At 51.5% G+C, this 14,440-nt stretch overlaps 1 protein-coding gene across 2 annotated transcripts; it reads left to right on the top strand.

Moving 5' to 3' along the window:
- Window positions 1-927: 927 nt before the first annotated feature.
- On the top strand, window positions 928-14,204 carry LTC4S (leukotriene C4 synthase). 2 transcript variants are annotated; one of them, XM_042932589.1, is made up of 5 exons: window positions 928-1,006; window positions 13,274-13,373; window positions 13,480-13,550; window positions 13,638-13,719; window positions 13,952-14,204. In XM_042932589.1, exons 1-5 carry the CDS (start codon window positions 949-951, stop codon window positions 14,091-14,093), a joined length of 453 nt encoding a protein of 150 aa, XP_042788523.1. In that variant the 5' UTR covers window positions 928-948; the 3' UTR covers window positions 14,094-14,204. The 2 variants fall into 2 exon arrangements, with proteins under 2 accessions (XP_042788523.1, XP_042788512.1); XM_042932578.1 differs by lacking the exon at window positions 928-1,006 and adding an exon at window positions 11,286-11,436.
- The last annotated feature ends 236 nt before the right edge of the window (window positions 14,205-14,440 follow it).

Here is a 14,440-nt window from a genome sequence, read left to right as displayed (position 1 = left end):
TTCAGGTAAGAGCCACTAATGGTTGTTGTAAAATCAGTTGGTGGACGTTTGAGGAGTAAGGGAATTTTTTTTTATAGAACCTCAAAGTATGACCCAGAAAGATAAGTTTCAATGGGAAAAAGAGTTATTTTTGTCAAACATCAACAAAGCCAGACTTTAGGTAAGGGAAGTAAAAACATAGTGGGAACTCCAGCAGAGTCAGGGATGTGAAACATTACCAGAAGCAGGTAAGAGGGTTGGTCATTGTCATTGTCAAAATGATGCACTTCTTTTTTGATTATTTTAGGGAGACAGAGAGAGAGAGCGAGAGAGCCTGAGCAGGGGAGGGGCAGAGAAAGAGAGAAAAAGAGAATCAGGTCAGGAGCCCATCTTCTGGCTGGAACGAATGGTGAATTCTTTTGTCAGCCTTTATCTTTTCCAGACTGGCACTCAAAAGGGCTGAGTCATTTCAGTGGCTTAGGCTGCTGGAAGCCACGGCAGAATGTGGGCAGAGTCCCTTAGTGCAAAGCAAGGGGTTTGAATGGAGTCAGTGTGCTGAGAGTTCTTACAGATCTATCTCACTTTACAGTAGAGAAACCAACAGACACCATGTTAACAGTACGGCTAAAACATCTCCAGGAACAAGGCTCAGTCGGCAGAGCATGCAATTCTTGATCTTGGGGTTGTAAGTTCAAGCCCCATGTTGGGTGTAGAGACTACTTAAAATCTCTGAAAGAAAAAACCATCTCCAGGAACAGGACAGACTGATATCACGTACCTCCTGACAGTGCATCAAGAAAAACACAGGGCCATTCCCCTGCCCCTCCTGCTCAAAGCACATGATCGATTATAATCAGCTGAAATGTCAGATAAAATCAAATCAGTGGACTTCTGCAAAATAACTGGCCTGTGCTCATGAAAGACAAAGATCTGTGAACTGAAGAACTCTTCCAGGCTAAAGGAGACTGAATGCCCTTGACAGTGAACACAACACAGAATTCTGGAGTTTCTTTCACCATAAGGACAGGTAATATCTAGTTAAAGTCTGTTGATTCAGTTATGGTATTGTCTTTTTTTAAACTGATATAATACTTGACATATAACATGATATTAGTTTCCGGTGTACAGCATAATGATTTGATATTTATGTATATTGATAATGGTATCCTCTCTTTTTTTTTAAGTTTATTTATTTTGAGAGAGAAGAGAGAGCAAGTGGGGGAGGAGCAGAAAGAGAGGGAGAGAGAATCCCAAGCAGGCTCTGCATAGCTTGACGTGGGACTTGAGATCATGATGTGAGCCGAAATCAAGAGTTGATTGCTTAACCGACTGAACCACCCAGGCTTGCTGGTATTGTCTTTTTTTTTTTTAATTGAGGTATAATTGATATATAATATGATATTAGTTTCACGTATACAGCATAATGATTCAATATTTGCATATATTGATAACAGTATTGTCTTTTTTTAAGTTTATTTATCTATTTATTTTGAAGAGAAGAGAGCACAAGTGGGGCAGGAGCAGAGAGAGAGAGAGAGAAAAAGAAAGAAAATACCAAGCAAGTTCCACACCATCAGTGCAGAGCCCAACTCAAGGCTTGATCTCATGAACCTGGAGATCATGACCTGAGTCAAAATCAAGAGTCAGTCACTTAACCAACTGAGCCACCCAGGGTCCCTGGTATTGTATTGTATTGTATTGTATGTATGTATTTAATATTTATTTATTTTTGAGAGAGAGAGAGAGACAGTGTGAGTGGGCGAGGAGCAGAGAGAGAGGGAGACATAGAATTTGAAGCAGGCTCCAGGCTCTGAGCTGTCAGCACAGAGCCCGATGCAGGGCTTGAACCCAAAGAACCATGAGATCATGACCTGAGCTGAAGTCGGACACTTAACCGACTGAGCCACCCAGGAGCCTTCTTTTTTTTTTTTTTTTTTAAGAGAAAGAGAATGTCTTTTTTTTAATTGAGATATAATTGACATATAACATGATATTAGTTTCAGGTGTACAGCATAATGATTCGATATTTGTATATATTGATAATGGTATTGTCTTAATGTTAATTTCCTGATTATGCTAATTGTACTGTAGCTATATGAGAATGTTTATGCACATGGAAGTATTGAAGAGCAAAGGGGCATCTTGTCTGCAAATTACTGTGTGTGTGTGTGTGTGTGTGTGTGTGTGTGTGTGTTAAGAGAGAGAGAGGGAGAGAAAAGACACAGATAAATCAAATACAATAAAATGAGAGAAACCTAAGTGAAGAGTATACCACAACGCTTTATATTCTTTCAAATTTTCTGAAGTTAGGTTTAAAAGCATTTTGGGGGAAAAAATGCAACCCCAGCCTGACACCATAAGCAAACCAACCCCCAGTGGATTAGACACCTGAGTATACAAGACGAAGGTAACAATGAAACATGGATAAACTTCTTACAGTAAAATTAAGAGCTTCTGTGGGGCGCCTGGGTGGCTCAGTCAGATGAATGTCTGACTCTTGGTTTCGGTTCAGGTCATGATCTCCTGGTTCGTGAGTTTGAGCCCTACATCGGGCTCTGTGGTGTCAAGGTGGAGCCCACTTCCAATCCTCTGTCCCCGCACCCCCCCCGTACTTCATCTGCTCATGCTCTTTCTCTCTCAAAAATAAATAAACATTAAAAAATAAATTAAGAGCTTCTGTGCATTGGAAGCCACTGTAAGGACCCTCTGGTCAAAGGGAGCCCCTCTCTGAGCCAGTTTTGGCCAGTGGCTGAGGGAGAGGTTCTGGGAGGGGGCCGAGGTGGTGGGTGATGCAGACACTGTGTGCCCTAGCCCCCCACTCAGCCAATACCAAGCATCCCTTCCCTTGTGTGATGGTCCTCTGTTGTGACTTTTTGGGTGCCCTAGAACCACAGTCCCATAGACCAGTGACAGGTGGCTCTGGCCACATACTCACTTGGTGCCCCAGTGTGCCATGGTCCCATGGTCAAGTTTTGCTTCGTTTTTGGAATGATGTACATTTCCTGGTGGGGAAGGCATAGCCCTGCTCCGGGACCCGAGGGCTGTGCACCATGACTCTTACTGGGGCTTGCCAGAAACACATGACATCTCTTTCACTATCACAGATACTTCCAGCTCGAGGGGATCTGCTGGACCTGGTGGGCCAAGCAGGGGGGGGTGCTCACCCTGCAACCTGGCCCTGCTACAAAGGCCTATCCTTGCCCTTGGTCTTTTTCACAGCTGGCAGCCTTCTGCGTCATCTGATAAATGTGTCACAGTAGGGTCCCTGAGTGTGGAATATGCCACATCCCCAACTCAGAGAGACCTACCAAGTCTTGTGTTCCTTTTTTCATGCAAACTGCAATAACCTGTATTTACTTCTTTTTTTAACTCTTTTTTTTAATGTTTTATTTATTTTTAAGAGAAATAGAGAGAGAGAGAACACAATCAGGGGAGGGGCAGAGAGAGAGGGGGGACAGAGGATCCAAAGCATGCTCCACACTGACAGCAGAGAGCCCAACATGGGGCTCGAGGTCACGAACCATGAGATCATGACCTGAGCTGAAATCGGACACTCAACCAACTGAGCCATGCAGGTGCCCCTGTATTTACTTCTGAGGGGATTTCCAATAGGCCACTGACTAGCAGCCTCATTGAGGTGACGAGTCCCTGGCCTTTCGGAATGTGTGTCTCACCAAGGCCACTGATGTACTCAGCATTTCCTGTTCACAGGTCAATCACACGACGTCATCCATATGCTGGACCAATGTGATCTTTGGGGAATGCCCAGAGCATTAAGGTTCCTCCGAACTGTATTATGACAGAGAGTGGGACAATTAAAATGGTCCTGGGGTTGGGGTGCCTGGGTGGCTCAGTGGATGAGCGTCTGACTTCGGCTCAGGTCATGATCTCATAATTTGTGAGTTTGAGCCCCGCATCACGCTCTGTACTGATAGCTCAGAGCCTGGAGCCTGTTTTGGATTCTGTGTCTTCCTCTCTCTGACCCTCCCCTGCGTGTGCTCACTCTCTCTCTCAAAATTAAATAAATATTAAAAAAATAAAATATAATAAAATAGTCCCAGGGCAAGCCTAAACGCATAATGCTGTCCATCCCGTGTGAATCCAAACTGCTTCCAATCCTCTTTCCATTTTTTAAAATTTAAAATTTATTTTAATTTTTTTATTTTTTAAAGGATTAATTTTCTTTTTTTAAATTTTTTAATGTTTTTAAATTTATTTTTGAGACAGACAGAGTGCAAGCGGGGTAGGGGCGGAGAGAGAGGGAGACACAGAACCCGAAGCAGGCTCCAGGCTCCGAGCAGTCAGCACAGAGCCTGACACGGGGCTCGAACTCACGAACCACGAGATCATGACCTGAGCCGAAGTCAGAGGCTTAACTGACTGAGGCCCCCAGGTGCTCCCATCCAATCCTCTTTTCAGATGAGAATGGAAATGATCACATCCAGTGGCTCTGCATCATCTCCTGTGTAACGTGCTCAACTATTCCATATCTGGCCGCTGCAGTGAGGGCTGCGATCAGGCTGGGTGCCTGTCATCTGCCAGGACTCATGTGCTCTTTGTAGGGGCCAAACTGGTGAATATAACCTGGGGGTGGTGGTGATAGGAACCACCACCCTCCAACCTTTAAGGCTTTCGGTGTGGCACTAATCTCTGTCTTTCCTCCCAGAGGCAGTATTATTCTGTAACATACTCTCTTGGTGAGTGGGTAGCAGTTTCAGGAGATTCTGCTTGGCTTTTCCTACTCCAATACCTCTTACTCTATGGGCCAAGGAGCCAATGTGTGAATCTGCCTGTATCAGAGGGTCCCCAAGACCAGCCCAGGTCCCGTGATGTGCTGGCAGCACCCCCAGGACTCAGCAACAGTGGGGCTCATAGTACAGCTCCTGGCTCTCAGTCGTAAGCCATGCTGGATTACAGCCAATGGATACAGATCAAAGTCAGCAAAGGGGAGAAGGCACACAGTGTGAGGACCAGGGAAACCAGGCACAAGCTTCCAAGAGCCCCTGTCATTGGAGCCACATGCTTAATTCCTCCGGCAGTAAGATGTGAGGACATGAAATGTGGCCAACCAAGGAAGCTCATTAGAGACTCAGCACCCCGGGTTTTTTTTTTTTTTTTTAATGTATATTTATTTTTGAAAGAGAGAGCATGAGCAGGGGAGGTAGAGACAGAGAGGGGGACAGAGGATCCAAAGCAGGCTCTGTGCTGACAGCAGTGAGCCTGATGTGGGGCTCAAACTCACAAACCGTGAGATCATGACCTGAACCAAAGTTGGACATTCAACTGACTGAGCCATCCAAGTGCCCCAGCACCCCAGGTTTTTAATAGGGGGCTGGCATGTAGGTTCTGTCTGTCCAGCATGAACCAAAATTCCAGACTCCCAAAAGGAGTGTAGGTGTTCCACATAAACCTAAACAGGTTAGGCACAGTGAGCCATTCTTATCAGTTAATGGTGGGAACTTTCCCAAAATCTAAGTTGGCAGATGTTAGCTTAGGGCTGATCTTGCAAGGACAGTGATCACAGCCCTGTTGTGTAAACTCTTTTGTGCACAATGCCAGCTGCCTAGTAGGACTGTCCCATAATACATCTAGGAGCCAGGGAGATGCCCGAGGGGTCTTGGGCCCAGCTAATTCACTGTGAAATGGAACTTGGCTAAGACTCTTTTTGGGAGGCCCAGAACACACTTGGGTTTGTTACCTGCCTCCATGGCCCCTGTAGTCTGGGATGGGTGATAGCCATGACAGAACCCGGTGCCTTTGGAACAATGGAGATGAAAGGAGACAGAAATAATATAGGCCAGGGGGCACCTGCGTGGTTGACTCAGTTGAGCGTCCAATTTCAGCTCAGGTCATGATCCCAGGGTCATGGGATTGAGCCCTGAGTCAGGCTCCACACTGAGCATGGAGCCTGCTTGAGATTCTCTCTCCCTCTGCCCCTCTCCCCAGCTCTCTCGTTCTCTCTCTTAAAAAAGAAAGGAAGGAAGAAAGGAAGGAAAAGAAAGAAAGGAAGAAAGGAAGGAAGAGAAAGAAAGGAAGGAAGGAGGGAAGAAAGAAAGAAAGAAAGAAAGAAAGAAAGGAGGGAGGGAAGGAAGGAAGAAAGAAATAGAAAGAAAAGAAAGAAAGAGAAAGAGAAAGGAAGGAAGGAAGGAAGGAAGGAAGGAAGGAAGAGAAAGAAAGGAGGGAGGGAAGAAAGAAAAAGAAAGAAAGGAAGAGAAAGAAAGAAAGGAGGGAAGGAAGAAAAAAAGAAAAGAAAGAAAAAGGAAGGAAGAGAAAGAAAGAAAGAGAAAGAAGGGAGGGAGGGAAGGAAGGAAGAAAGAAAGAAAGAAAGAAAGAAAGAAAGAAAGAAAGAAAGAAAAATAGAAGCCAGGTGGTGGCACACCTATCGCAAGCCAGGTGTCAATGACTACCATGATGGTTGGCAAGATCAGAATGGCAGAGTCTAGAGTGATGGCGTGCAGAATGTGACCTAGTGACCAGAGAGATGGGCAGCCGACAAGGGTATGCTGCTTAACAGATATAACCAAAAGAGATCAAGAATGGATCAGCAGAGGGGCACGTGGGTAGCTCAGTCGGTTGAGCGTCTGACCCTTGATTTCGGCTCAGGTCATGATCTCATGGTTTCCTGGGTTCGAGCCCCACGTTGCACTCTGTCCTGCCAGTTCAGAGCCTGTTTGAGATTCTCTGTCTCCCTCTCTCTCTGCCCATCCTCCACTCATGCTGTCTCTGTCTCTCTCAAAATAAATAAACTTAAAAAAAAAAAAAAAAAAAAAAGAATGGATCAGCAGAAACCTAGGTTAGCCAAGCCAGTGGAAACTCATGATCCCTTGCCCATTTCCAGACCCAAATCAGTTCCCAGGCCCAGAACCCACTGGCTGAAGCAGAGGCCAGGTGTCCTTGTAAAAACCTTGCAACACTATGGCAAGTGCCCTGCCCGCCCCCCCCCCCCCCATCCTCTAAAGGGATCTGTTCTATTTACTCAGGTCGCTGTTTCCCTATTCTCAGTTCAATGGTTTCCAAGGGGAGGGGGCGGAAGGGCAGCCAGGCCAGCTGGGAAACCTTTGCCCCTTCATGGGTATGTTTTTTTGAGCACCTACTACACACAGAGCCAGGGATAAGGTGGAGCAGAGGCATCCCCTCACAGACACTCCTGGAAGGCTGGGTAGATAGAAAACCCAGGAAAACAGAAAGGGACAAGGGTAGCCAGGGAAGGGTCCCAGGAGTCCTAGGGGGTTGCCTAAGGGGCCCCAGTGCCCGAATAGCACCAGGTTGAGGAGGACCAAGATCAGAGCCATGAATCTGTGAGGTGTTTCTGCAGGTGGAGTGTGGGCTGGGGGCAGGTTGGGCTGAAAGGAGCAAGACATACTATCATCATAGGTATTTTCTTGTGCAGAAGGCTTAGGGGCACCTGGGTGGCTCAGTTAAGCATCCCACTTTGGCTCAGGTCATGATCTCATGGTCTGTGAGTTCAAGCCCTGCTTTGGGTTCTAGGCTGACATCTCAGAGCCTGGAGCCTGCTTCGGATTCTGTGTCTCCCTCTCTCTCTCTGCCTCTCCCCACCCCTGCTTGCACTCTGCTTTACTGAGGTGTCCAGTTGACCCCTTGAGCAACACGGGTTTGAACTGTGCAGGTCCACTTATATGTGGATTTTTTTTTTCAATAAATACAGTACAGTATTGAAAATGTTTTTTCTCTTCCTTATGATTTTCTTTTTTTTTTTTTTTAAGATTTTATTTTTAAGTAATCTCTACACCCAATGTGGGGCTCAAATTTATAATGCTGAGATCAAGAGTCGCATGCTCTACAGACTGAGCCAGGCCGGTGGTCGCTCACGATTTTCTTAATTTTCTCTAGCTTACTTTATTGTAAGAATATACTGTATAATACATGTAAAATGCAAAATATGTGTTATTATGTTATGGGTAAGGCTTCTGGTCTACAGTAGGCTATTTGTAGTTAAGTTTGGGGGGAATTCTACTGATTTTTGACTGTTGCTACCTCTAACCCCTGTCTTGTTCAAGAATCAATTTCCATACCACAACATTTGCCCAATTTAAGTGTACAATCCAGTGACTTTGAGTAAATTTACTGAGCTGTGCAAACATCCCCATAATCCAGTTCTAGAACATCTTCCTCATATCTGCCCCTCCACCCCCAGGCTGCCTGTGATCTGTTCTCTGTTTCTTCTGATCTGCTTTTTCTGGACATTTCATATAATGAGAGTCATACGCTATGTGGTCTTTTGTGTTTGGGGCACAACTTAGCATAATGTTTTTAAGTCCTCTGTCCTATTTTAGTGGGAGAATTGGGGGAAATTTGAATGATACCTGTAGAATGGCTGATAGGTTTGTGTCAAGGTTAATTTCCTAGTTTGTATAACTGAATTATGGTTAAATCAGATTTTCACCTTAGAGTGAGATAGATGAAGGGTATATGGAAACTGTGTACTATTTTTGCAACTTTTTGGGTAAGTAAAATCATTTCAAAATCTTTTTTGTTTTTTAAGTTTATTTAAGTAATCTCTATACCCAATGTGGGGCTTGAACTTGCAGCCCCGAGATCAAGATTCACATGCTCTTCCAACTGAGCCAGCCCCGTGCTCCCCACCTTTTTAAATTTAGTTTAGTGTCCGAGTTCTGCACTGCTTATGGTGGTCTATTGTTCTGAAATTGTCGTTTCTTCTCAACATAATGGTTCTGCTGACTCTATCACTCTCCAGAGATCCTTGGTGAGCTCAGCTTCTAGAAGGTTCCTCGGGGCCCTGTAGGGGCTGGAGGGCAGAGGCATGTCCTGCAGGAGCTCAGGGAGGGGCTTTTACCGTTCCTTCATGAGGTGAGCGTCTAACAAGGGCTGCCCAGGAGGGTGAGTGGGTGGCCCATTGCCTGGAGGGCCCCGGGCTGGACCTCTGTCAGCCAGAGCAGGCACAGCCTAGGCAGGGCTCTGAGAGACTGGGCAAGGGCAGAGGGAGCGAGGTGGAAACTGCAGGATCTGGGGAGAGCTCCAGGGGTGGAGACCCCAGTTACTGCCTGGACATCTGCCCCAGGACTTCCTCAGAAGCTGCCTCAGCTTCCTGTTGTCAGGGAAGGGGATCAGCTTGGAAGGGAAGATGTCTAGGCCTCAGAGGAAATGAAAGTCTGGCAGAGAGAAGCCCCTGAAATGCACGCATACCCACGGACACACACGTAGGCCCCAGATGAACTCCAACATGCTAGCAAGCCCAGGGGCCCTGAGAAACACATGCCATGACTGCCACGGACACACGTATTTCACGCAAACACACTGGCACACGGTCTGCCTGCTCCTGGGGTTCCAGCTGGGGTCAGGGGGGTGGCCAGAGCAGGGGGCTGTGGTCAGGACCACTTTCAGGGAGGACAGGAGTGCTGAGCAGGCAGAGAGAGAGCTCGAGGGCACGTCTGGCATCTGTTCCCTTGTGCTCCAGTCTCTTTCTGAGCTTCTGTCAGTCATTTCTCCACCATTGAGCACCTACCATGGTGACTGGCAAGCTGGTCCAAAGCAGGGCACAGACACGGAGGCCCATCCCTGCCTCTGAGGAGCCCGCTGCAGCCCCTGGGGAGCAGCTGGTTTGCTGGGGGCAATGATGGCAAGGGGCATTTGTTGGGCATTGGCCAGACCATGAGAGGGTAAAAGGGGTTCTTGGGGAGCCCAGCAAGCAACAAAGCTCTTGGGCTGGAATCCAGGCTTGGGGACAGCAAGGAAGGAGGCCAGCTGGGTGGCAAGGATAGAGCTCCAGAGGTCATATGACCCTGACATATGGAGACTCCCCCAGAAAGACCAGGCAGAGGGTGCCAGGAGATCACAATGGCCCAAGACTAAAAGCAGTGGCAGTTGCCCCAAAGACCCAGCTGCTCTGTTCATCCCACGGCATGGCCTGTGCCTGCTTGTGGCCTTGCCAGCTCCTGCCTGTGCTCAGGTATCAGTCTGGACTGTGCCACAGCTGACCAAAACCCGCCTCCAACCAGCTTGAGCCAAAAGGAGAAGTGGCTGTGTTATAAAACGGAAAGGCTGAACGGCCAGGGGCTGGGAGGGGGGGGGGGGGGGTGGGAGGGGGGGGAGTGGGGGGGTGGTGGGGGAGTGGGAGGTGGGGGGGATGGGGGGGGTCCCAGGCAAGGTGGTCCCAGGAGGCTCTAGGACACTGGCCACCTTTCTCCTCAAAGCGTGGCCTTGCGTTAGCTCTGTCTTCCTCAGGTTGGCCAGTAGCCATAAATGGCCCTCAGAAATCTTCCTCCTCACTTTGAGTTCCCCTTCCCAAGGTTCTTAGGAAGTTTCCAGAACTGCATCTCACCATCTTGTGTTAGCCTTGGCTCAGACAGTCAGTTTGGACTCATACGTTCATCCCTCAAGCCCAGGAGGGGTGGGAGGCAGCTATATCCACACCACAGGACCTGACAATAGGAAGGGTTGGAACCTCAGGAAGGAGGGACCCTGGGCAGGCAGAAACAGCAGGTGACTATTCTGAGGTGTGAGTCCCAGGAGATGCTGGGCTCAACCACCCTGGGTGGGCTGACCCATCCTTCCGGGCCAGCAAGGTGGGCTTCGGGATGGCCTGTGTGCATGGAGCCCAGGGAGCTGTGAGACCGGCGGGCATCAGGTTTCTCGAGGGGAGCAGGGACTCAGCTGTGCCCAATTGGTCTGGGTGCCCGGACTGCCCTGCTGTCAGAATTGCATGTTATATAAGAGCCCTGGGCTGTGATCAGGGAAATAGGTAAGTGGGTGTGTATAGGTGGGAGTGGGGTCAGGGCTGGGAACCCTGGAGGAACCCACGACCTGTGTCCAGGTGAGAGATGACTGGGGCAGGGCAGGGCTTGGAAGGTGCATGGAGTGGGGGGCGGGGTGGATTTGAGAATAAGCAGGACTTGATCAATAGGAAGTGGTGTAGGCATGTTGTGTGGGGGGTGAGGGGGCTAGTTCAGGTAGGATCCTCTGGTTTCCTGAGACCAGACTGAGGACAAGGGGAGGTCTGGAGAGCCACCTAGGACCTGCTGAGGGTACAGGGCCTGAAGGACACTGGGTTGACCCAACACTATGGTGTGCCCAGGTGGATAGCTTGGGCTCTGTCAGCACAGGACTAGGCATAGAAGAGGCAAGAATGCCTGGGAGGAAGTGGTGGGGCCGGGTTGTCCCCAGCCTGCTGCTCTGTCCTGCCCAGGCTTTGTCTGGCCCTGGTTTCTGTCTGCCTAGCCTGACCAGGCTCCTGGGCTCTTGCTGGCCATGGCCACGCCCCTCTGTCGTGCCCCCTCCACTAAGTAGGGGCGGGGAGATTGAGCCAGTCTTCCTCTCCCCGACCAGCCTCTGAGCCAGCCTCTGAGCCAGCGGAAAGGGGCTGATAAAAGCTCCGCAGTTCCTTTCCACACACCAGCCCGGCTGACAGACCTGCCAGCACCATGAAGGACGAGGTGGCTCTTCTGGCCACTGTCACCCTCCTGGGAGTCCTGCTGCAAGGTGCGCTGGCTCCTGTTTGGGAGGTGGGTGGGCCCTGAACTCCTGCAGCCTGTCTTCTGCCCTCCAGGCCCCGGGGAGGTGCTGGAGGGCCCAGAGTGGGTGCGGGGCAGAGGCAGGGCTTCTGGCCCAGACTCCTGATGCCCAAGCTCTTCTGGCACCAGTGAAGGCTGGGATACCCCGGGGCTGAGACGCTTGTGTTGTTCTTGGTTAGGGACAGGGAAAGCCGTGGAAGGAGTATTTGCAGGGTGAACTGTGAAACCCTGGGCAGGGACCAAGGCTGACATGGGTGCCTGACCAAGGGAGGGGACAGTGAAATGGAAAAAGGCCCCTGAGGGACAACTGAGGTAGGCATGCCTTGTGTGGGCTGGGAATGGGATATAGAACCCTGGAAGAGGGCAGGGGCTTTCAGGGAGCAGGTGGGGCATGCAGGTGTGTTAGGCTCCAGGATCTGGCATGGGGGGCACCAGAATGAAAGGGTGATCTGGTGGTGGGTACAGAAGTGGGTCAGCCATGGGTCTGGGGTGGCCCTGGTCCAGCTGGTCCCTGCCCTCTCCAGCTATCCTCTTTCTGGGGGTCCCAGCAGGACCCGGCTTTGCCTTCAAAGGAATTCTCTCTATGCTGGGATGGCATAGAGCTAGACAGGGCTGGAACCTGCTGCCTGGCCCTCCAAAATTGCATGGTGACCTTTTAGACTGGCCCTACAGGACATGTTCCGAGGCTAGATATCTCTACCACTTGGGACACCATTACCCCACACTGTATGGGCCAGGACAAGGCTCAGCCTGGGCAGGGACCCTGGAAGGGCCAGAGCAGACAGGCTGACTGGATCTCCTGCTGCACTGGCAAGGTCGGTTCTTAGCCCCTCCTCACGTAGCCATGGGACCCCCCTCTAGCTCCTACACTGTGATGGTCCACATAGCCTTGGCACCCACAGTGCACTTGGGATGGGATATTTCTTCAGAAGGCCTCACACCAAGCGCACCAGCGCCACAGGACTTGCTGGAAGATAGCTGAAGACAACCAGCGCTGGAGCTGTGTGTGTGATGGGGGCCTGCCCTGAGACCAAGAGAAGGGCCCTTGTGCACTTAGATCCATCCATCCATGCTGGAACAGGATGGGGGGGGGGGTGCAGGGGAAGGCAGAGCCCTGGAGGCCTGGTGTTGGACTAGATGAGTCTCAGTAGCAACCAACTGGGGGGTAGGGGAGAGGATGTATGTCAGACTTTAGGGCAGAGTCCAGAGCACCTGAGCAGAGAAACTAAAGCAGAAGACCACACCACAGTTTGGAGGCACAGGGCCCCAGGCTTGAGTGATCCTGGCCGGAAGTAGGGTCAGGAGCCCTCCCCACCCCCCACTGCATCCACCTCTCTATTGGTGGGGACCAGGAACTGTAAACCACAGCGTGTGTGCTCCCCTGCACCAGGGAGAATGCAGACAACTCTGCCCTCAAGCCCTGGTGGCATGCCCTATTCAGGGACCCCCAGAGCCAAGATCATGTCTAGAGAGTGGGAGCTGGTCATTTGTCTGTGTTTTGCAAGTCAAAGGATTCAGGAACACAGTCCTAAGCTTGAGGGCCCCTCCCTAGTACAGGTGTAACTGTGACGCATCTCAGGGTGGGGGAAGAGGGACCTTGCCCTCCCCTTGAACATCTTGGACACAGGACAAGCCCAGAAAGAGAGGGGGCACGAGGTCCCCTCGGGAGGACTTTATTTTCCATGGGGGCTTTAAAGGGGAATCATGACAAGTTCAGCGTGTAGAAAGGAGAAAAGGTGGGAACCTGGCGGAGGTTGAGGGCCTCGGGGCAGCCAGACCTGACTCCCGCCCCTACTCGCCCCCAGCCTACTTCTCCCTGCAGGTGATCTCTGCACGCAGAGCCTTCCGCGTGTCGCCGCCGCTCACCACCGGCCCGCCCGAGTTCGAGCGTGTCTACCGAGCCCAGTGAGGCGCGGAGGGAGGGCTCGGGGCAGGAAGGGAGCGAGCCCGGACAGCTGCAGGGTCCGAGGCCCCCCGCCCGCGCCCTCACGCCGCCCCGCCCCCACCTCAGAGTGAACTGCAGCGAGTACTTCCCGCTGTTCCTCGCCACGCTCTGGGTCGCCGGAATCTTCTTTCACGAAGGTCTGGGAGCGGGGAGGGCGTGTACGCCCTGGAACCACAGGGTCTCGCGCCAGCTGGCTCACCTAGCCCCGCCCGCCCCTCTCCCAGGTGCGGCGGCCCTGTGCGGTTTGGTCTACCTTTTCGCGCGTCTCCGCTACTTTCAGGGCTACGCGCGCTCGCCGCAGCAAAGGTGAGAGCAGGGTCGGGGCTCGGGGAGGTCACGTGGGTCCGGGGAAAGGCTGTTTGTGGGAGGAGTCTTGACCATCCGGGCAGCGAAACTGGGAGACTGGCTGGAGGTGGGTCCCTTTTGGGCAGGAGACGGGTCCTGGCCAAGCTGGGCGGAGGTGGGTGGAGCTGGGCGGCAGGGTAGGTGGGCGGAGCCGCCGTCGCTCCGCCCCGCCCCTGCTGAGCCCTGCCCTTAGGCTGGCTCCCCTGTACATGAGCGCGAGCGCGCTCTGGCTGCTGATGTCGCTGGCGGCGCTCGGCCTGCTAGTCCACTTTCTCCCGGCCGCGCTGCGCGCCTCGCTCCTTGGACCGTTTCGGACGCTGCTGCCCAGGGTTTGAGATGGAGGACGCCAGGTCGACGGAACGGGAGAAAAGCCAGAGCTTCCGGGAGGACAAGGGAGGGGGTGCTCTCTTTATCCTTAATCTTCAATTAAAGTGCCGGTAACCGGGCTCCGAATTCACTCTCTAGGTCGGAGGGGATCGCGCACTGCGGCTGTGGAGCCCAGCCCTGGGCCGCAGCGGTCGGGTAGGCTTCCTGGGTGTGGGGCTGCAGAAGAAAAGGGTCCTCTCGGCTGGGCCCACGGCCGCCCTTTCCGTCGGGGCTCACCCCACCGCTCCTTCTCCCCGCGTTCAGCGCTGAAGTCGCCTGTCTCCTCCTCTGAGGCCTGCCCCTTCACTGTTCCCCA

This window comes from Panthera leo, chromosome A1 (genome assembly GCF_018350215.1).
Source record: "Panthera leo isolate Ple1 chromosome A1, P.leo_Ple1_pat1.1, whole genome shotgun sequence".
NCBI lineage: Eukaryota > Metazoa > Chordata > Mammalia > Carnivora > Felidae > Panthera > Panthera leo.
The sequence above is the reverse complement of the archived record's forward strand: the minus strand, read 5'-3'. Positions and strand labels throughout refer to the sequence as shown.

Excerpts from the sequence above, each read along its gene's own strand:
- LTC4S (XM_042932589.1), top strand. The coding sequence starts at position 949 with ATGCCCTTGACAGTGAACACAACACAGAATTCTGGAGTTTCTTTCACC. Across the intron at positions 1,007-13,273 it reads TTCTTTCACCATAAGGACAG|CCTACTTCTCCCTGCAGGTG; the intron begins GTAATATCTAGT and ends ACTCGCCCCCAG. Across the intron at positions 13,374-13,479 it reads GAGCGTGTCTACCGAGCCCA|AGTGAACTGCAGCGAGTACT; the intron begins GTGAGGCGCGGA and ends CCCCCACCTCAG.